This window comes from Netta rufina (assembly GCF_964035555.1).
Source record: "Netta rufina genome assembly, chromosome: 3".
NCBI lineage: Eukaryota > Metazoa > Chordata > Aves > Anseriformes > Anatidae > Netta > Netta rufina.
In genome coordinates this window covers 83,462,676-83,485,476 of record NC_140125.1, presented here as the reverse complement: position 1 = coordinate 83,485,476, position 22,801 = coordinate 83,462,676, and the positions used below count along the sequence as shown (strand labels likewise).

Below are 22,801 nucleotides of genomic sequence, written 5' to 3'. Positions count from 1 at the left end.
CACAGATCCAATCTGAGTCACTGAGGCAGTTCCCTGTTTTCATGGGTAATTCTGTCATTCCAGCTGACTCATAAACTGACCAAGCTCCTTGTTTGTCCCACTCAGCTTCCACTGAGTAGCTGTTCCAGATGCTTACTGGTGAGAATCCATCTTCTGATTTCCAGCTGGAATTGACTGCTAGTAAATTTACATATTATTCTAATTGCCAACATTGCTCTGCAGCATAGACAGCTCTTTTTCTCTTTCTGTTCTTCACCACTACAGTCAGTCCTAGCAATACAGCCAGAAAAAGTTTATAACTTTTCAGGTACTGGGTTGCATCTGCTATAAAAGACAATCTTTTAAAATCTTTATTGTTTGATAAACCATAAAAGTAGGTAAGAATATAGGGAATTCTCTTTCTATGTCATAGCAGAAGACTTCCTTTGCTCCTGCTCCAAACTGAAATCACTTGTACAGTAACTGGAATGACAATGTTCCTTTACAGTTTGAAGTCCTCTTCACCTTCACAAAAGCAACAAAAATTATTATTTTGGTGCATTAGCTCTGCCCTGTTTTTATCTATAATACCTACTTCTGGAGGTGATGTGGACAAGCATTTAGCAAGCTGATGAGCTACAAACAACTAACAATCCAAGATGGGGAGGTGCCACCAGTGACAGTCGCACCATTTTTCACATGTAAAAATGAAAATACCTGTGAAACCACTTAGAATCAATATATGTATATATATATATATATATACACACACGTATATATATTTAAATATATATATATACGTATATATATATACGTATATATATATATATAAATATATATATATACGTATATATATATATACGTATATATATATATATATATTTAAATTACACAATTCTATCTTTTCTCTCCTCTACTTGGCCATTAGGGCATCACTATAGTAGCCTCTCTGTCCTGCTAAGCCCATGTGGCTATATAATCATAGACACATAGAATGGTTTGGGTTGGAAGGGACCTTAAAGACCATTCAGTTCCAATCCTCCTGCCCTTGGCAGTGACACTTTCCACTAGACCAGGCAGCCCAAAGCTCCATCCAACCTGCCTTTGAACACTTACAGGAGTGGGGCATCCACAGCTTCTCTGGGCAACCTGTGCCAAGGCCTCACCACCCTCTGAGTGATTAATTTCCTTCTTATATCTAATCTAAATCTACCCTCTTTTAGTTTAAAACCATTATTTCTTGTCCTGTCACCACACCTCCTGAGAAAGAGTCCCTCCCCAGACTTCCTGCAGGCCCCCTTTAGGTACTGGAAGGCCACTGTGAGTTCTCACTGGAGCCTTCTCTTCTCCAGGCTGAACAACCCCAACTCCCTCAGCTTGTCTTTATAGGAGAGGTGCTCCAGCCCCTTGATCATCCTCATGGCGCTCCTCTGGACTCATTTTAATACATCCATGTCCTTCTTGTGCTGGGGGCCCCAGAACTGAACGTAGTCCACCAGCTGGGGTCTCATGAGAGCAGAACAGAGGTGGAGAATCTTCTCTCTCACCCTGCTGGCCATGTTGCTTTTGATATAGCCCAGGGTATGGTTGGCTTTCTGGGCTGCAAGCGGACATTGCCGGCCTGTGCTGAGCTTCTTATCAACCAACACATCCGGGTCCTTCTCCTCAGGGCTGCTCTCAATCATTTTCCATCCAGTCTGTATTTGTGCTTGGGATAAACACCAATGCACATTGAACGCCTCGTTTGTTTGAAAAGTGGTATGTAAAAGTTGAAAGCAATTCAAAAATGACACTTTGCAGTCAAATAGCAGATGGATTATCAGAGACCAAGAGAAAATCATTGTTTTCTTCAGCTTAACCTCAAACCTCAATAAACAATCCAAAATGTCACACAGGAAAGTCCCTGAGGATAAACAACATACTGGTGTATTATGTCCCATATATCATTATCCTGTGCTGTAGCTGTACAAAATGCTGTACAGCTTTGTCAGACAACAAGTAGACTGTGGATTCGGTGATTCATAAAACAAAAACCTTAGAACATCCAAAGTTTGTCAGTGTTATTTTTCTCTGCAGTGATGTTGCATTAATTACAGTACATAAACACATTATAGAAAATAAAAGAGCAACTCTCATGAAGAAATATAATCTTTCTCACAGCAGATTGTATAACGTTCCTGATATATTCCAGAAATCAAACAGTTCAACAACTTCCTTTTGACCTTTATATCACTTATCAGTTGTGTTTCACTGGATGAGATTTTTCAAGCAATCCATCAGCAAATTTGTCCAACAATATTACAACAATCTATTCATGCACGTATTGGGTTGTTCATGAGTAAAAAAGGGAACTTCCATAACTGCACTAACAGTACATAACAATTTCTGCCTGTTACTTTGAAGTATACACAGATTGTCTTTATACGAGACACAGAGATCATTTATTCTATTTTTATTTTTATTTCTAGAAAGCTTTCACATGGCCCTTGTAGCATTTGGTAGCTTTTAATAATTAGAACATCTAGGAGTAACACTGGCAACATTTCCATTGGATTATTCCTCTTCAACATTTTACATGTGAGGAACATTTTAAATAAATTCTATATTACTTCTGTAACCCTTAATAATATATCTGATACAATGGTGTTTACTTGTAAGTAATCACCCACAAGTCATTCAGATTAACAGAAATTTTCTCTCTAATGGTCTTTACATCAGTATACTATATGAAATCAGTACCTCTGAGAACAGTTATAATGACAGACATGTTATACAATGTCAAAGCCTTTTGTTGTTGAAAATGCTTATTTCTGGACTTCTTATAGCTCATTTTATTCCTTTGGCAGAAGCCATCTGTTTTTAAGGACTGGATTAATCACTTTTACACTAAGCTCTCTTAAAGTCCTGAGTTACAAAAGCAGCATGATTTCTGGTCTGAGAAAGCATGGGGGGGGCAGCAGTCAGAGTCCCAAAGATAGAACATGGAGGTGGTTCACATGTTGGCTTCATTCTGAATTAATTATTGAAGGAATTTGGCTGGCACACGAACAGTTGGCCCAAATGCTGAGGGACAAATTGGGGAAAGGAATGGGAGCTTCTTTAACCATAAGAGGTAACAACTGGAGAACCCGAAGACCACATTGAGTCAAAGCTGCAGGAGAGAAACATGACTGGGGCTAGGAAGAGAAGATACACCTTGGAGTAATAAAAATGATGAGCAGTAACCATGGGGAAAAAGTACAGATGATGCTGGACAGCAGATACAGCCAGTGAAACAGTATACGAAGGAAACTGGTGTGGTTGCATCTTACCTAATCATACCTAATGTGGGTGGACTACAGAGAAGGGTCACTGTCCAGTCCTTGTGCCCTCCACAACCCACAGTCTCCTAGGAAAACATTACCACTTCTTTCTGAAAGATTCCCGCTCATCTCCCAACCAGACAGTGGCCTGTTTGCTGTCAGTCCATGCAACGGTGCCTTCAGGAATCGGGATTACAGGCAATCAACTGCTGCCAAGCTGCCAGAAGCCTGTCTGATAATCCAGGCAGAGCCTGAAAGCTGTTGGCAATGCTTTATTTCATTTTAACTTATTTCATTTACTAAAATAGGTACTAGAACATATCATCTGCTTTTCCTAAGCATGTGCAACTAAAATTATACACTGCTCATAAGATTAACTCACCACATAAACTGTGATCTAACTCATAACTGTGGAAAGGAAATGAGACAGGATTTCTCAGTCTGTGGAAAGAATTTGAGTAAGCAACAGCTTGAACTTACCTTTCCCATGAGACTGCAGTTAAGCTTTCAAAACTGCTAAGGACCAAAAGCTTGAATAATCTTAATATCCCTTTTTTCTATTTTTCTTTCTTTCTTTTTTTTTTTTTTTTTCTACATTCAGATGGCTTTTTTTTTCTTCCCTTCTTCCTCCTTGTAACTGGAGACTGATTTGAAAAGTTTAATGATGCTAGGGAAATACCCAGCATCCATAATCTGAAAAAAAAAAAAAAATAAGTAAATATATATATATATATATGAACTGGTCAGATGCAAAGATGCAGACAACGTGCCTTAAGGAAGTTTGGAAAAGAGGGCTGCAAACTAATCTCTTTGCAACCTGCTGCTGCATAAAAAATGTGCTCACAGATATAGAAAAGGCATCCAATTGCCTAAAAGAGAGGAGAAATTTATAAGGAGAAATTAAGAACAACTGTGATTTCTGAAGCACTTTTGCAATACTTGGCTGATGGGAATATCCTTCAAATGTTCTTGAGAGGATAGAAATGGTATTCACAGATGTAGTTTTGTTAGTTAGACACGTAGACATGGATCTGTCAGCTTTTCTTTTGAAAACAAAAAGCAATGGAAAAAAAAAATGAAAAAAAAAAAAAAACAACAACCACAAAATATAACAGCTGAATAGATGGAAATTACATTTATTGGCTTGCCTGCAAAGCAAAACGAACACTGCTTCACAAAACGTTTTTTTCTCTGCCATTCCCCGTCCACACTCTTTCACTGCCTTGAGAGCTGAATATCATTCCTGAGATCTGAGAGGGAGTTCTGTGTCATGTCCTGCATATGTGAGAAGGAGAAGGACAGAGAGGTTGATAGTTCCTGTAGTTATTAGGAAAAGTTTTTGGTTGAACAAACTGAGTGCTTTATATTTATAGCTGACTGACACAGCTTCCATCTGTACTAAGGATTAAACTTCTTGTACAAAAAAGTCTGGTGTATCTGAAATGCAGGACCTTGAGAAAACTTTTATGCTGTACACAGTATGCAAGCAGGCTTATATTTGGCCACTAAGATAATTTCATAAAAATAAATAACATCACTGGCTTCGGAAGGCATCCTAAGAAGTGTGATGATAAGTCTTGCAATTTTTGAGGCATTCCCATTGCTGGGTAGTCACAAGTGGTGTATTCCAGGGACAGATACTGTGCCTAATACCATTTTACATCTTTAATTACCTGAATATAGGAGGCGGAACCCTCAACAAGTCTACAAAACAAAACTGGGATATGTCAGAGAGTCATGCTGCCATCCAGAGGGACCTTGACAGGCTGGAGAAATGCGCTGACACAGAACTCATGAAGTTCTACACAGAGAAGTACAAAGCTCTGAGCTGAGGGAGGAACAACCCCAGGTACCAACTCATGCTGGAGCAGACAATCTGGAATACAGCTTCTCTCTGGTGGTGGATGCCAAGTTCAACATGAGTCAGCAATGTGCCCTTGGGACCAAGAAGGTCAACAGGCAACCTGGGTTGCATTAGGTGAATTATTGCCAGCAGGTGGATAGGAGATCCTTCCCCTCTATCCAGCACTGGTGAGGCTGATGCTGGAGTGCTGGGCTCCCCAGTGATATGGGCATACTGGAAAGAGTGCAGCAAAGGGCCATGAAGATAACCAAGGGTCTGGAGCATCTCTCCTGTGAAGAAAAGCTGAGAGAGCTGGAACAGTTCAGCCTAGAGAAGAGGAGGCTCAGAGAAGATCTCATCAATGTCTTACTGAAGAGAAAGTATAAAGAGGACAGAATCAGGCTCTCTTCTTTCTGTCCAGTCTGTCTTCTTTTTCTGCCCAGTGCCAGGACAAGAAACAAACTGAAATACAGAAAATTCAACTTAAACGTGAGAAAAAAAACTTTTACTTGAAAGATGGAATTACTTCTCCAGAGAGGTTATAGGGTCCGCATCACTGGAGATAGATACCTGATGGGACACAGACCTGAACAACTTCTTGTGGTTGAACAACCTTGAACCTGAACAACCTTGCTGTGGGTAGGGGGGTTGGACTAGATCCTCCACAGAGGTGCCTTCCAGCTTCAGCAGCTCTGTGATACTCTGATTCCCCAGAGTGGCATATTTAGATCTGCTATGTTTGCAATGACCTAGAAAATGCATCAAATCTAACCTTCCAGTTTGTCCTGGTTTCAGTTAGCACAGAATTAATTTTCTTCCTAGTAGCTGGTGGAATGCTGTGTTTTGGCTTAGAATGAGAAGAGTGCTGATAACACCCCGATGCTTTAATTGTTGCAGAGCAGTGCTTATACTAAGCCAAGGACATCTCAGCCTTTGCTCTGTCCTGCCAACGGGCAGGCTGGGGGGTGCAGTAAGAGCTGGGAGGGGACAGACCCAGGACAGGTGACCCAAACTAGCCAAAGGGGTATTCCATACCATCTGACGTCATGCTAAACAATATATAGGGGTGGCTAGCCGGAGGGAGGGGGCCGGACTGCTCGGGGTTAGGCTGGGCATCGGTCAGCGGGTGGTGAGCAATTGCATTGTGCATCACTTGTTTGTACATACTATTATTACTTTCGTATTATCCCCATTGTATCATCATTATTATTATTGTTATTATTATTTTTGTTATTTTTTTTTCCTGTCTTATTAAACTGTCTTTATCTCAACTCACGGGCTTCACTTTCCATTTCTCTCCCCCGTCCCAGAGAGGGAGGGGGGAGGGTGAGCGAACGGCTGCGTGGTGTTTAGCTGCCGGTCGGGTTAAACCACGACACAGTTACAGCTCTTTTCAACTTTTTATTCCACCTTACCCTGTAAGTGGTCCTTACAGGCACTCAGATCCTCCTGAACTATTGTGCTTGTCCTGCCTGGAACCTGCTGAGAAAAAATCAAGTTGTTAAGGGGTAGAATTAGGAAAAAAGCTGGGAAGTTTTGCTTTCAAGGCAATGAAAGAGCATTTGCTTAAAGTGCTCCCATCAAAGTGAGAACCTGAACCCATAGCTCATTTCTCTTTCAGCCACACAGCCCTACAAGCAGTCATGAAAATTATTTAAAAGGCCTCGGTCATCTTTTTTGTACCTTACATGCACAGCTGGAGTTGGTATTGTTGGTATATATCTGTTTGTGAACTGTTGATCCTGCTGAAGTCACAACGTAGCCGAAATTCACGTGTCCCACCATGATGCGTGTAAGAGTGATTTCTCAATCATCTCCTGCTGTCATCATAACAGTAAACAACATCTGGTGTTGAGGCACAATCAGCCAGAGAAATGAGTTCCTCACCACCAACTACCTATGTTACTTCAGCCTCTGCTTTCCCTGAAGGAAAGGTTGTGCCCGCCACATGCTCGGAAGAGACCATCCTGCCCCTCAGCTCGTAGCAAGGTTCTCTGCAGTCCCTAGTGCTGCACATGCGTGTGTCAGGTGAGCTGGTCCCCATGCTAGCTGGAAATCTGACTTGGTGCAAGCCAGACACCAAACAAAGCTCAGCAAGTTTGCTTTTCCTTGGAGAGCCTCTGAAAAGCAGGAGTCCTCTTCTTCCCACGCACATTTCTCTTGCATGGAGTAGGGCCTGGAGACCTGCCCTCCTTGCAGCTGGGCTCGGAAAGCATTTGCTCTCCTGCTAGCTTTAACCATTGCAGACTAAGCAGGCTGTCACCAAGCTTCGTTCCTTAAGGGCTTCCTGGTCAGTGGGCAGTTTCTGATCTGGCACATCACTTGCCATGTCTCCTTAACATACACCCAAAAGTAATTTGGATCCTTGGCAAAAGACACCCCAGCTTCATGTCTGGGTAATCCCAAATCCGAAGCTGCCCTAAACTGTAACCACGACTGATCCCAACTCATGCTCCTCCCCTCCCTTCTCATCCCTCTGAGGGCTGTCATGTTCTTTGATTTCTGCCCAAAGGGACTGAGAAGGATTCAGACTTTCTGCTATTCCCAGACTTTGGGAAGGAAAGTCATCCCAGCAATCTCCAGGGAAAAGATCCTTGGGAAGGGAAGTGTGGCTTGATTGAGAAGAGGCAGGTGCCTCCTCTTCTCCCAAGACATCAGGTCAGGATGCACAACAATTTTATCTGACTCCTTATGGACAGCAATTCAACCACAGGCAGGGACTCTGCAATGCATAGAAACTGTACAGTTAGAAAACATGGTTGCACATTTTGAATATGAAAAATCCTACTATCTTATGTGCAAACATTGCAGAATCACCATGGGAGGTGAAAATCAGCCCTGTCTATATCCATTGATCCTATTCTCCTAGAGGAAGAATGTCCAAGAAATGAGTCAAGAGTATTCTGTGCCAATGTATTGGCACAGAATTCAGTGGCAAAAGTGTTCTGTGCCATTTAAATGTCTACACTCATTTGAAGGTAGCCTTCAGTGAGGTACTGACAAAAAGCGAACAGTGTCTGTAATAAATATTAAAGGAGAAAAGAAAATAAGTGTGTTTTTACATGGTGACAGTCTCTGAGGGCCAGGGTGTGGTACAAAGGGAAATGTGGTATCACTTGTTAAGCAAATGTTCTTAGGCTTTTCCTTGCTCTGGCTGCAGGATTTTCTGGGGCTGTGTTTTCCTCACTTGTTCTCTCCCATATTACCTTGCCTTTATGCAGGAACAAGACTAGCTATAGATAGTGCCAAATTTCTATATTTACTTACAGATTGTTTCTAATACTGAAAAAAGGTCAACAGAAGAGAGGGAAACAACCAGATCCCCCTGAGTTCAGATTTTCAATGGCTACAGGTGTGTTCAGTTTCTGTTTCAATAGTGGACAAAGGAAAATCATATTTTACAGAATTTATATTTTGAATTCTCACATGTAAATTGGCTATGAGAGCCAGGACTCATCTGTTTTTATAGTCAGTAGATTGATTTATATCTATTTCACTCCAGCTTGATACTTAGGTCTCCCAAAACTGGCTGACAAACACAGAAAAAAAGGACTTGTCATTTTTTGGAAAGTTATATGTACATCCCCTAGAAAAGAGGACAAGCTTTAACCTTTCAGAATCAACATTATTTCTTAGTTCTCACAACACTTCAGAGTGTTTATCAAAGGAGGAGAATGTTTCTAAGAGTAAAGTAAATATTTACTATAAGATGGTTTTATTATGTGTTATTGTCAATTTGTTGTACCTTGTACTGTTTCTGTGTTTGCATTGGTAAGCATTTCTGAGTTAAAAATATCAGTTGTATACATTCATTCTGGAGAACACTATTTTGTCCTGCTTTCCATAGCGTGCCCTAAGAGCATGTCCTAAGTAGACTTCTGACAATGTTGCATGTAGTTTCACTGCCTGAAGTGCAATGTGGAATATATCCCTCTTCTACTCTGTTTTATATATCAGAAATTTAATTTATTTGATAATTTTAATGAAGAAAAGTATTCTTTGCATTTGTAATGCTGTCTAGAATTGAGTAACACAACCATTGTTGAGAGTCTTGAAATGTAAGCAGCTGAAATGGTAAATTTAATTTTATTTGAATTAATATGTATATATTTAGATTGTTCAAATGACTGTGTTGAAGTTTCTAGCTTTAGTGGCCTATGAATACTGTTTGAGGCATTTGAGGCAGCTCTTCATTCCCACCTCTATGCATATTGAGAAGTTATTCTCTTTCAACAAGCAGAAGATCCATAAAAACATCTTAGGGAACTAATAGAAACTTCAGGCTATACCCTTACTGTTAATGCAACCCTATACACACAGTATGGAGTGTTTTTGTATGACGTGGCAGAAGACTGTATTTAATATTTCATGTGAAATGGCGGAAGATTGTATTTAATAAATAAATAAATAAATTTTCAGCTCTGATTATGTGATGCAAGGGGGTTAAACAGGGCCAAATCCAACCCCTAATCATGATTCTATCAACCTGATTTAAAGCTCTTTGAAGTCATTATGAGTCATAAAATCCAGATTTCTTATAATAATCAGTGTGGCACAGTATATCTATAAGTTATCTAGAATAAAAGATTATTAATAGTAACCTAAAAACACTTGCTAATTTACTGGAAGAGTTTCAGACACATTCACTGCTAGGTATCTATCTGAGGTTACAGGTTTGAGCACTTTTTGCGCTACAGTTCATACTCAACATATCAAGATGATATTTTGCCTACTTACTCTATTCTGAATTCCCCAGGCACAGAAATAAATGGGAGTATTCTAAAAATGATGTTTGCTGCAAGTGTCCTCTTTAGTAAGATATTTTGTATATCATACATTACATACAAGACAAGACTAAAAGTTCTCCCAATCTCTAATGCAGACATTGGTTCATGTAACTGGGAAAGGGGAATTTTCCACCAAATCAGTCCTAAATCCAGACATGTTTTAAATCAATTGATGACTGGGCTCCCTAGTCCCTTCCACTTAGTGTGTGTGGAGGGGGGAACAATTCCCATGTTTTTTCCTGTAAATCACAAAGCATGCAACAGTTTCAAGGAGTTCTGTGAAACCACAAGATCAACTCACTGATGGATGTAACAGTCTTGGGGGAGAGGAAAACAATACTGCCAGAAGCAATGGCAAAACAACCCTGGCAAAAACACTTTCAAATTTGCTTTTTTAGAATAACTGCAATTTCAGTCTCCGTTCACACAAAAGTTTGTTTAAAACCCGTATATGTGATCAAGATCCTCTTGTATTAGATGCTACACAATACTTAATGAGAAATACATTTTTTGTCAGCCTGAGAGGCAGGGGTGTTCATACAGAAGGGGCAACGTATATCAGCAGGGTGGGGTGGGGTGGGTTTAGGGAAGGAGGAGAGGGGTGGTAGACATTTGAATAAAGAGGAATTCCAGATAAGTTTGTGAAGAAGGACAGTGAATTAATTTTGCAGCTATTTAAGTCTAGTACCTGCCATGTGTGATACCTTGGTCCCACATCTTGATGTATGATAAATATTGCTAAACTATGCTTGGAGTATACGTGAATAAACAGCTCACCTAAAATGTGGAAAAGTAATTTTTTTCTACAAGTTTTTAAGACTTCCTTTTAAAGAGACATATCTTCTTCAGTCTACAATTAGTTAAAAATTGAAACACTCTAACATGTTTCTTCAAAACTCCCCACTGTGCCTACAAACTAGCCAAATGGTCAATTGTCTGCTGTTATTCATACCTGTATTTAATAGCACTTTTAGTGGAGAAAATCAGCTCAACACTCAATTAACACATAGCATTTCCTTAATAGCAGAATTGGGGAATTTCCACTGCCTTGTCCTACTGACCTGCTCTCAGCAGTCATTTGTGTACAGTGCAGTTTGAGAGATTTTTTGTGTATAAAGTCACTACGGAAGGTAACACTGACCATTTTTTCATGTTACCACTAATTTCATCCTCTAATCTCAGGTTTAACTATTTCAAAATAAACACAAATATTTTGGAGTTGCCAGATTCATGAATCATTGCAAATACAGGTAAATATCCTGACAAAATCCTTCTGTCCAGAGTGTTTCTTTCACCTCTTCTTGTTCAGAATGCGTTAAGGTTTGTGAACTGTACGGAATACAGATTACTCATTGACTCTAATTTCACTTCAGTTGTTACTAGTATAATGAATTAACTCAAGTGGAAAAGACAATGGATGGTCATAGCAGACAAGTCCACTATATACAGATTCTATGTGAGTCTGAATATTTTTTTTAAGTACATAGGAGTTTCCATGTGAATTGGATAAGAAAGAGGAATTCAGGACATTCCAGGGCATACTGGTGTTAGATAACCTTAACCTCACTGATAAACACAAGGGGAAAAGCACACACAGTCCTTTCAAAATGTTTCACTTTCCAGCTCTATTGTGGAAAGTTTCTATACAGCTTACAGCTCTGAGTTCTCTACTACGAAACATGTTCCTGTTACAGGTTTTGTTTGTTTGTTTGTTTTTCCCCAAACCATTTGCATTAAAATATTCTCAATTTAGAAAATTGGCTTAGCAATGACAATTTAAGTAAATTAAGATAATTTTTATTTAGTTCATACAAAACACTTGACTGAAGAACAGGAATCTGAAAACAAAAGTAGTTGTGTATTGTGTATTTTCTTAATGAGGAGCTGTAGTAATTTTTCCTGCATTATTTAGCAAGGAAATCACTTTGATTTTCTTTCTTCCAAATACCACTTTTTAAACACAAAGTCAGTTAATTTCAGTCTCAAATGTTGGTAAATACGTCTTTAGCTGTAAGATCTCAGAGACGGATTCCTGTCTTTCCTGGTAAAAGTCAAGCCCAGTTAGCAGCTCCACATCACGAACACGTGCCGAATGAGCCTGAACTCTTTCTTCAACCCATTCAGAAGGCAACCTATTTTCCTGCCAAAAGAAACAAGAACAATGTTCAAACACTGGTCATTGTCTAACACAATCACCACACAAGAAAGTGCCTTTTATGGCATTAAAGGCCTTCAGTTTGTAAAACTTTTTTTCAGGTTTTCCTAGACGTCTTCGCAGCCTTTCTTTTACAGATCTTACTTACATAGAGGCAAAGGGATGTCCCCTCTCACCACTTCCAGAGTAACAAAGAAGCAAAATTATGCTGAAATGGCAAATATGGCTTTTAACTACAAAGTGCATGTGAGTCTTATTTTAAACAACCAAGTCAGGATAGTTTAGTTACTGTACAAATTAACTACAGTACTCAGGCTAGCCAAAAAACAGGTATATGAGAACCTGAACAAAGTTTTTACAGCAGCTTAGCCTTGATTGTTGGAGAGTAATAATAATTGCTAGATAGACAAGGAAAAAATGGAAATACAAGCTCTAATCAATGCAATATAAGCACAATCAAATATGCTGAATTATTTACCTGCAAAGTTTTTATGCAAACAGATGATAATGTGCTTTTCTGTTACCAATATATTCTTCTGACACTATAGTTCACTGAATTTATGTTACCACAGTACACAATGAAAATTACAGAGTGCAACAATATTGAGGTTTTTTTGCTAATCTTTAGAAACAACAGATTAATTGCTAGAGTATAAAGGCCAATTCATAAATATTATTTATTTTGTGCATTCAGTCAACTCTGAGATGACAACAACAAAGAAGTGGAGATACCCAAGTGCTTTCTAAGCAATAAGCTTGTACCCTTTCTGGAGTTATGAGTTCAAAATCACTAATTAAATAAACACTATTACATTGCTTCGAAGGCTAGTTCAAGTCTGTACAGCTATACTTTTGTGTGGGAAGACTAATAGAGACACTGAGCTAAGGAACCTTCTGCCTCTCAGGGCTTATGGAATAGATATATTCCAATCATTGGTTTATCAATACAAGTTATACTCCACTAATTTATTTTTATTGTTTGCTACAAAATGTGAGAGTTGCACTCTTAGTGGAAAGCATATATGTACATGTATGTCTTCTTTAATTAAAGTATGTATTTCTGATTGTTAACTGTGAATTTCAACTGCAGAATGATCCATCTAAATGCCTGCTGTCTAATTTCTGACAAACACGGAACAAAGGACTGAAGGAATTCCACTGAAGAGAGTAACAAACCTTTGATACCTCTGGAGTAAATTTATCTTGCAGACTTCCATACAGATATTTCATCAAACTTGTTTGTTCTGCTTTTCTCAGCCCTTTTCACTAACCTGTCAGGTGACACTATTTCCAAGTCCTCTTATCAAACCCTCATTTATTCTTTTCACTTGCTTCCAATCAGCTGGTTTGGTACCTGCTGCTTCTCCTGGAGCTTCTTGCTCTCCTAGTCTTCATTATCTCTCAACTCATGCTCAGCTACTGGGAATGAATCTACCTAAATACTAGTCTAAATATCTTAGACATCTAATGATTCTCCAGATAACTGTATCACACTGGGAATCAGTTCACAAAGCTTATTTGCACATGGAAACATAAAACTATACTTACAGCACAGCTTTCAGTGTTGTCAGGTTGATGAGGAATGATAAAAGACAGAACATCCAAAGAGCCTGTACAGTTCAGGGGAGTATAGGATATGTTCTTGCAGCTAGTCAGAACCACAAAGTAATGGGTTGGGATAGGGATTTGTGTGTTGTTTACATGCCTATAAAACAAACATTAGTTAAGATATTTATCTGGATATCAACTGTAAAAACCATACCACTACTATTTTATAGAATTAATCTCAGTACAGATCTTTCACTGTTATATGACTTCTACTTTTCTTATGATTGAAATAAACAGCTTGGGGGATTCAGAGTCCCAATATCTGTTTCTTGAATAGCCAAACACGCATGGACTAATTCTTTTGCTACAAGCAGTCCCACTGAAAATTACAGGATTGCTTATGTGCTCAACACTGCTTTGTCAAACTCAGAGACCTCTACATCTGGATGAGGCATGATAGAGCATCATATGTGCCCTTTATTACACTAAGAATTTCAACCACATGTAAATGAGCAGAAGAGAGAAAAGAAGATCAGCATATGATTCTTGTCTACAAGAAATGCCAGAATGATGAATTGTGGCTATATGCCACCAGTTTAGGATACCTAATTCAAAATGTCTTTTCCTCCATTTACTAGTTATTCTGTTAGCATGGCCACTTCTGTATATAAACTTATGAGGAGCTTCCCGAATTTGCTGTATTTCTTCAAAATTTAACCAAACACTGTCAGTGAAATCATTGTTCTGCTTACTATGACTGAATAACATGCTGAATGGAACATGCTTGTTCAAAACTGTAGACACAATTATGTGGTTGACTGCGCATTATGGCATTCTGCTTGGAAGGAAGTTCCAGTCCCTCCTCCCTTCCACCCTCCTACTTCATGGCAGGGTTGATTTTCCCATTCTCAAACCATTTTTGACAGATGTGGTATTAAGTCTAGCCTTGAATAAAACATCTCCAAAGACAGATTCAGCAGTGCAGATTTCCAAGCATTTTTCTACTACGTAAGTGGCCTTACTGTTAAAAGGTATTTTCCCTATATTTGGAACAACCCAAGTTGTTTGCATATTCTGCTTTGGGTTATTTTGTCTGTTTGTTTGGTTTGGTTTTTGGTCTTTTCCCTTCTACTTTCACTACTCCCTAGTAATACTTGGTCTTTATCTTTTATGTTTCTCTTTTATGGAATTCCGTTTTATGAAAGCCAAAAGTACATGTACCTCTCAGGAATGTTACACATTACATACCCGGCTACATGAATGCATTGAACATGCAAAACTGATCTTTGCTAAAACAAAGTTTGAGAAAACAGGGAGAAACAACAAATAGCTGAGTGGGCACAAACATAAAAGCAAGAAAACTGCACTTAAGCACATCCTCCATATATTAAGATGTCATTTATTCTTCCAGTATTTCCACTACAGAGGACAAAAAGTCTAAGCATAAACTTAGGAAGTAAATTACTGGTCAGTATCTGTGCATATGTACATAGTTACACATGTAACTGCAAAGCCTTTTTCTCTTTACTGGAACTTCAATTTTTACAGTATTGTACCTGTTTACAAGAGAAATTGCCATTGTATGAGTAACAGTGGATGTATCATTAGAAGGGGAAGACTCAGTTCTCCTTGACACTTGTTTTTTCATTCTCTCTGATTAAAAGGCTTATTTGGGGACAGTGGGAAATAGTCCAGAGCTTGACCTTTGGCTTTTCTGTGTACTTACTGTGTAATTTCATCAGGAGTGTCAAAATGGCCATCATAATTGTAATCAAATACTGGTCCACTGATAACATTTACTCCATTCCTTTCTCTGGCATACTTCTGAAGAAGCACATTATGGAAATAGTCCCATATGTCTGCAATTTAAAAAAAAAAAAAAAAAATACAAGCAGATTTAACTTTAAATTGGGGTTATTTCTGCACTAAAGAAAAAGAATACCTTGTCTTTTTTTTTTTTTTTTTTTTTGTTACAGATAGATAAGAAAAAAAAAATCCAAACTAAACTGCCTGTAAAATCAACTCCTGACACACAGTTTGGATTTCATCAGAAAGTACAGACTGTCATTCACCATTCAAAGGGTAATAGTAAATGCTACTATACCTCTTGCAAGCTCCATTGCACTACTGGATATAATTCATTGTACCTTTGTCTTCAAATGGATAATTATAAAGCTGAAAGGCCATTTATTTCTGGCTTTGGGCTAGCACCCAAAATTGTGCCAATTAGTAGAATCCAAGATAATGGCTTTGAGAAAGGAATATTTACCACCTGAGAGTTAGCCTAACTCTACAAAACTCATGTCAAATATCACTAGGCAATGTCTTATTTCACAAATGTTATTTGGGCAAATATAATTTGTAGGTTACAATCTAGTAAGACTATTTGAATATTTGCAGTTATCAAGGGGAAAAAAAAAAGAAAACATGGGTTCGGAGGGCTGGGAGGTACCCCCTATAGATTTATTCTTGTTTATGGCCTATAGTAACTTTTTGTAAGTTTAAATCTCTTGTAGTTTTCCTTGGAACACTGGATTTTCCATAATGTCTTTGATTTACTTGGAAGAATAAGGCAACTTAGGTTTTCCGGATCTCTATTTTTTATATGATGAGTGAATGAATAAATGATGTCTGAATGTATTAGAAAAGTAGTTACATCATAGAATCATAGAATGATTTGGATTGGAAGGGACCTCAAAGGCCATCTCATCAAAGGCAAAGTTCCAACCCTCCTGCCATAGGCAGGGATAACTTCCACTAGACCAGGTTGCTCAAAGACCCATGCAACCTGGCCCTGAACACTTCCAAGGATGGAAGACTCATTCTAATACTTCCATGTTCTTGTGCTGGGGACCCCAGAGCTGAATGCAGTGCTCCAGGTGGGGTCTCACAAGAGCAGAGCAGAGAGGCAGAACCACCTCCCTTGACTTGCTGACCACACTGCCCAGGACACAGTTAGCTTTCTGGGCTGCAAGCGCACGTTGCCAGCTCATGTCAAGCTTCTCATCCACCACCTCCTCCTTGTCCTTCTCCTCAGGGCTGCTCTCAATCCATTCTCTGCCCAGCCTGTATTTGTGCTTGGGATTGCCCCAGCCTCAGCCCAGATCATTTACTTCAGTAATTTCTCTTTCTATTCTATGTCTATGTCTATGTCTATGAGAATGAGTATAAACCTAAAAGCAAAACAGGACAATAGGCATTTGTATAAATCCTGATCAATGATTATAAACAAATGCAAGTCAAGTTAGTTGGAAAGGGTTAATGTAGCTTACTGTACTTGTATGATAGAAATATCTGCCTGAAAGAAATATTCTACATTATCTGTTTTGAGGTTCTGTTTGATGAAACGTCAGGTTATCAGGGCACTGTTTACAAACTTTGTCCTGTCTTCCCTTGAGATATTGCAAAAGAAAAGAAAATGTGCCATGTTCCTTCATCTCAAGCTTTTCCCCATCGGGATATTGTTCTACAAGTTCCATAGCTAGCATTTCATGTTACATACACCTAAGCAGAGGACTACACACATTAAAAAAATTATTTCATGTAAGTGTATTGTAAAATTTCATACATCTATTTTTAAAAAGATTTAAATATATTTGCATGAGATCTGGATGTACTGAAGGCCATGACTTAATGCTTTTAAGTCCTTGTCATAGCTATATCAAATCTACAATATTAATTACAGAAAATTAATCAAAAATAGTCAAAATCTTGCATCCTACCTCTGAAAGCTTCATACATGGGAACAATATTGCTGGTGAGTAAGGCATCATACTGTTCAAGAGTGGATGAACTGAAGTCTATATAAAAGAACAAAGTATATATTAGTGAAATGCTATACAAAGACCTATTTGATACACTTGTCACTATAAATTTTAGGTACATGTAATTAAATCACTTTACATTTCTTAACATTTAAATTTTCTGCTACTCCACAGAAGTCAGAACACAACACATGAAGCCATATACAAAGACACAGTTATGTCTGAACTATATGGGCTAGATAGAAATTTTCTGTCATAATTACATCAAATACCAATGACAGGATTTTTGTTTTCTTTTGTTTTGTTTTTCACATGTAATGTGAATAATTTTCATTTATTCGTTCACAGAGTAGACTGGAAAGGAACTATTAGAGCATAAAGTCACTGTATTTATCACCTGTTGTAATTTCCAGGTTACTCCACTTTCATGAGATGTGTTTTCTTTTGATTTCATCTCTCTATGAAGCAAGCTCCCCAGATAATAAAGTATCTTCCAAAATATATTAAATTGTGTTGTACCTTTGTGGTATGATTAAAAAAGGCTCTGTGCATATCTGATTCCTATCCATTTGCAACTGAAGCTGATATTTGAGCATCAGTGTATGATCCTCCTCCAAAACTAGTATCTCCAAATTTGTTTCTACAACCTGTTCAATACAGTCATTATCAAATTTGTCAATAGAAAAGGAATATTCATACAGAGGAATAGGGGGAGCTCTTCATTCAAATCCTTTTACATCTTTCCGTCAGTTTTCATCACAGTCAAGTTACTCCATTTTCTAAAGAAAAACGTAAATGTTCTAAGCTGAAAATATTTAGATACAAGTAGCAGTTGTCCATTTTTTGGTCAGTCTACAAACACTGGAAACCTTTTTCTGCCCAACATGCTGATCCAAAGAAGTTTGTTTTGGTGTTTGGGTATATGTTTAAACATAAACCCACATCCAGCTGATTAAGACTTTCTATGCTCCAGCTATAAAAAGAATCATGCTCACTGGGAGGATAGAGGAAACCATATGTCAAGTTCAGTCCTTCTGGGTAGTCGGAACAATTTTGGCTATGAGCAACCGGGATTCTAACATCAGCCCGCAGACAGTCTGAACCAGTGGGAGGAAGAGAAGATGTGCTTTCCTGTGAAAAGGGAAAAAAAAGTATTACACCCACGGCTGTGGCTAACATAATGCTCTGTATGTTTTTAACTTTCTAGAATGGTCTTCATTGAATTTTCTCCTGTTTTCATAATGAATCAGGCCAATGCAACTAATGGACACTGATGCACTCTGTCAAGTATTTTTTCTCTACTTCTGTTTGCAGGTAATTCAGTGAAATCCTTATGCAGGATAAGGATTAAAACTGTATTAGGAAAAATAAGGTTATACCTTAGGCAAAAACAGGTGACAACTCTGTCTCATTCTTCCCCTTTACAAACTTCTGGAAACACAAACATGATTTCACATCCTCCTGCAAACCAGTTTATATATAAAGGTGGCAATAACACTACACCTTAGCATCTGAGAATACTATCTCAATAATAACAGTCTGTGCCTCTGAAGAGTTAAAGTTAAATAAATTCAGGGAAAATTCAGCACATTTTACTGGCTAGCTTCACTAACTTCAGCTGAGTAATGTTAGCATTACACACTAGCTAATATCTGGCCAAAAGTGATACTGATTAGTGTAATTGTTTCTATAGCCTTATATTATACAATAGCATTAAATAAAACATGAGAATGTGTGTTTCTGTATTTAACTACACTTTCTTTTTTCATACTTATTTACATGTTATTTATTTTCATTTTGGTAAGAATGGAACATATTTAATTTTTACATCTTTACATGAAAAAGTTAAACGTCCAAATTTAGCACATTGTAGATTTTGATTGGTTTAAACCAAGCAGAAAAAAAAAAAAGTGGAAAGTAAGTTCCTCTCATGCCTCTTCACAATTCTTGATTTAATTTCTTTACTTACTTCCATGTGAATTCTAAAGATGCTCATATCACAGTCAGGTTAAATATTAATGGAAAATACATATACCTCGTGCGATGAAATATAAAATACAGAAGGCTGTTTTTGCCATCTGAGAAGATAAACTGTCATTGTTAAGCAAACGTAAATCCCAATACAAAGCTGACATTCAATTCACTTCTGTAATTTGTCCTTTCTAGTGTTGAAATCAGTAAGGCGGGGTTAACAGATCAGGTTCACCCAGAAGAAACTAACTTAATAATTAAGCTGTGTAATTAATTAACCACCCCCTCACTGAAGAACCTCTTCCTGATGTCTAGGCTAATATATGATGTCTGATAGCTCCTACTTGAAGCTATCTATATAATATGAGCTGTAATACAGGTGCCAAGGCAGGAAGACAGTGGTTTAGAGCTGTCTCATATATGTACTACATCATACATCCTGTATTTTCTGAAACACTCTCATACATTCAGGAGATATAAATTGCTCATGGCTGTTTACATTGGGCAACACTGGAGAAAATTCAACTGAAGAAATGAGAATTCATAATGAACACCACATGAACTCTCAAAATACTGAAAAAGCAACCACTCAAAAATATTTCAGCTTGCTTCTTCAAAGATCTACAAGTCAGGTGGTAAATAATATCAAAAGCTGCCAAGAGATGAGAATGGGTACCTATGTCACCTTTTAGTACAATGAAATCAACGGTTAAAGAAACCCAAGACTGCAAGCCTTATTTCTGATGCTCTGTAAACTAATACATTCACTCTACTACCTCTCTTCATTCCTCTTCTTCAAAAGAGAGAAATTAGCTATTTTTAAATACGTATTTTTTCAATAAGAATAGAAAGATTCTCAAAGAAGCTGTTCGTAGGGCTGATTTATTAAGAAATGAGGTCTTGACACTGATAACCACCTTCTCAAAATTTCAGAATCAGGCCAGGTTTAGCTGTTTGGCTCCTTGTCTTTGAGTTCAAAAAAAACATAATGAGTCGTAAAGAATGCAGTTACAACTGTAAAAAAATAGCATGGCATACCACACCATGCATTACCTTTTCTGATGCAAGTTTTTGTCTTTTGACTAATTTATAATTAACATTGAGAAGCATGAGACATTTGCATTACATGACAGACTTGAGCATCTGCTGTGGTCTGACATGTCAACTTCAGCCACTTCCAGGAATCTTTTTTCAGTAATCAAGAAGAAAAAGTGCCAAACCACACAAAACAAAACTTCCATTATTCTAGTGCACTGAGCTGTAGTTCCAAAAACCCCAGTGACTTAGACATGTATCATTGCAGTTTTCATCATAAAATAGATTAGATTACTATACATTTTAATACATTTTTATAGTAAACTTAAAAATTCTTGCATGTAATTTTCTTTAACCTCAAGAAATGCTCCAGATTTCTACATAGGAAACCTCTTGAAAGCTCAGAATGGCAAATAAAACTGCAGTTCCACTGTAAAAAGTGAATTCACAAATGATTATATACAGCAAAGATATTCCACATTCCGCAGCTGTCTGTGGACAGGTGGAGGAAAATCTTTTTGCAAGAAAAATCTGCCTTCTTCCCTGGCAGATAAGTATAAACTCTCAAAAAAAAAAAATCCTTCAATATATATATATATTTTTTTGACTGAGAATACTAAGCAACTTAAAGTCTGACATCATTATCATTTATTTAAAATCTGTAACTATATATTATTCATGATATCCCAGTCTCTGTATCAAGTGCAAGTGTGCAAGTGTGCTGGCTTCATCAGCCAGCCCAGTTTCAAAACTTCTAAATCCCACAAAACCAGCAGAACTTCAGCCTGTACCACTTGTTTTAGGATTTAAACCCTTCTTTATAGCTATCTACTGTCAAAAAATACCCCATCTTGCAAATCGTATAAATCTCTGCACAGGCTTTATTGGAAACATAAATAATGTAAGAGACATTAAAATTATGTAGAAATTGCAGTCTTCTGCCATTCCCATGTATTGTAGCCAAAGTTCACAGTCAAAGGTAGTAGCTGTAGCCTTCTGTCCTTGCACTGCTGTCACAACTTGCGAAGCTTTTCCTCAAGTGTTACACGTTGTGATTAAACAAAAATTGTGATGTCAGCTTACTGTGTAAGGTATGTTAGTAACTGAGCTGACTTAAACTTACAACCTTTCATCACTGTGCTTCCAAGAGTACTAGAGAGAAAATTTATTCTTTCCTATTCTATCTATAGGAGACGTACATAACTGCATTAGTCTGCTGTGAGCTATACACTCTAATACTTCTGTCTTAATCATTCACCGCTTCCCACAACGTTGCATAAATCACTACCAGAAACTCACACATATGTATTTGTGTTGACTTAGATGTTACATTGGGCAAGAACTTTTCCAACTGAGAATTTGGTTTTCAACAAAAGAAAATGATTGAAAAGTAACTTGATTTTCTGAGCTTTTTGCTGCTGTTGTTGAAATACTAAAAAGACCTCAGCTCTGGTGGGATTTTGTAATTACGCAAATTCAGAAGAAAAATCTGCCCACAATTAACTGGTTTTCAGTATGGTATTGCACTTTCATACCAGGCTGTAAGAGCAGATCATCAAAAACAATGAAGTAAAAATAATCTTTGTTGAAATTGACATTTTTTTCATTACATTTTAAGCCTTGTTAGGGTTGGATTTATGATCTTCCACCCAGATTACGAAAAATTAGTATAAAGCATAGAGTAAAACTTTCTGAAATTCAAACATTCTAGCAGCATATATTTGTTTAAAATAATTTCCCCATATGTGTGTAGATATGTGTACAGATAAAATAAGAAATCATGTAGATATCATTAACACCATTCTCTTCAGAGAGAAAACTAAAAGTTGAAGTGTAAAAGTTGTTTCCTCATAGCAATTTAGAAGAAGGGTCAAATTATACAGTGGATTAAGCTCGTGAATGTCCACTAGCTTACAGACCCCAGGAGCTCAGATTTTTCTAGGGTTGTATACCCTTGAACTCTCAGAATTTCATTCAGATGTAATGGTATTTCATAAATTATATAACGTAATAGAGAACAAATAAGCAAAACACATGCATTAGTACAAATTGTTTTGTGGAGTTGTATAAAGGTTTGTTAATAGGATAAAGACTATGATAATCATTGAAAAACTTAAAAGTTTCTGTTTTGGAAATCACAGACCTTTTTTTGCTCAGGAATTGACAGGCAAGTTGGAGCAACTTTGACACTTTATCTCTTTTAAAGAACGGGCTTAACAGAACGAACTTCTTTTATATCTTTTGTGTCCCTAACATATGGCCATTCCCGCTTATTTAAACACATTTTTAGATGCTTAAAATTTGACAGATGTCATAGATACTTTTTCCTTTTCAGAAATAAAGGCCTCGGTCATATAATATCCACCTGTTCTTAACCAGTATTCCTAATGAATGCACAATATTTTCAGTCCACTGTA

The 22,801-nt window shown here is 37.6% G+C and overlaps 1 protein-coding gene across 1 annotated transcript in view; it reads right to left on the bottom strand.

The window, feature by feature from the left end:
- Positions 1-11,827: 11,827 nt before the first annotated feature.
- ENPP3 (ectonucleotide pyrophosphatase/phosphodiesterase 3) overlaps positions 11,828-22,801 on the bottom strand; it is a 41,830-nt gene continuing 30,856 nt past the window's right edge. Inside the window, exons 21-25 of the mRNA XM_084284685.1 lie at positions 18,374-18,509; positions 17,337-17,414; positions 15,341-15,473; positions 13,615-13,771; positions 11,828-12,051 (exon numbers count right to left, since the gene is read on the bottom strand). Of these exons, the coding sequence (XP_084140811.1) occupies positions 11,878-12,051; positions 13,615-13,771; positions 15,341-15,473; positions 17,337-17,414; positions 18,374-18,509 (678 nt within the window). The 3' untranslated portion in view covers positions 11,828-11,877. The remainder of the gene's footprint in view (positions 12,052-13,614; positions 13,772-15,340; positions 15,474-17,336; positions 17,415-18,373; positions 18,510-22,801) is intronic.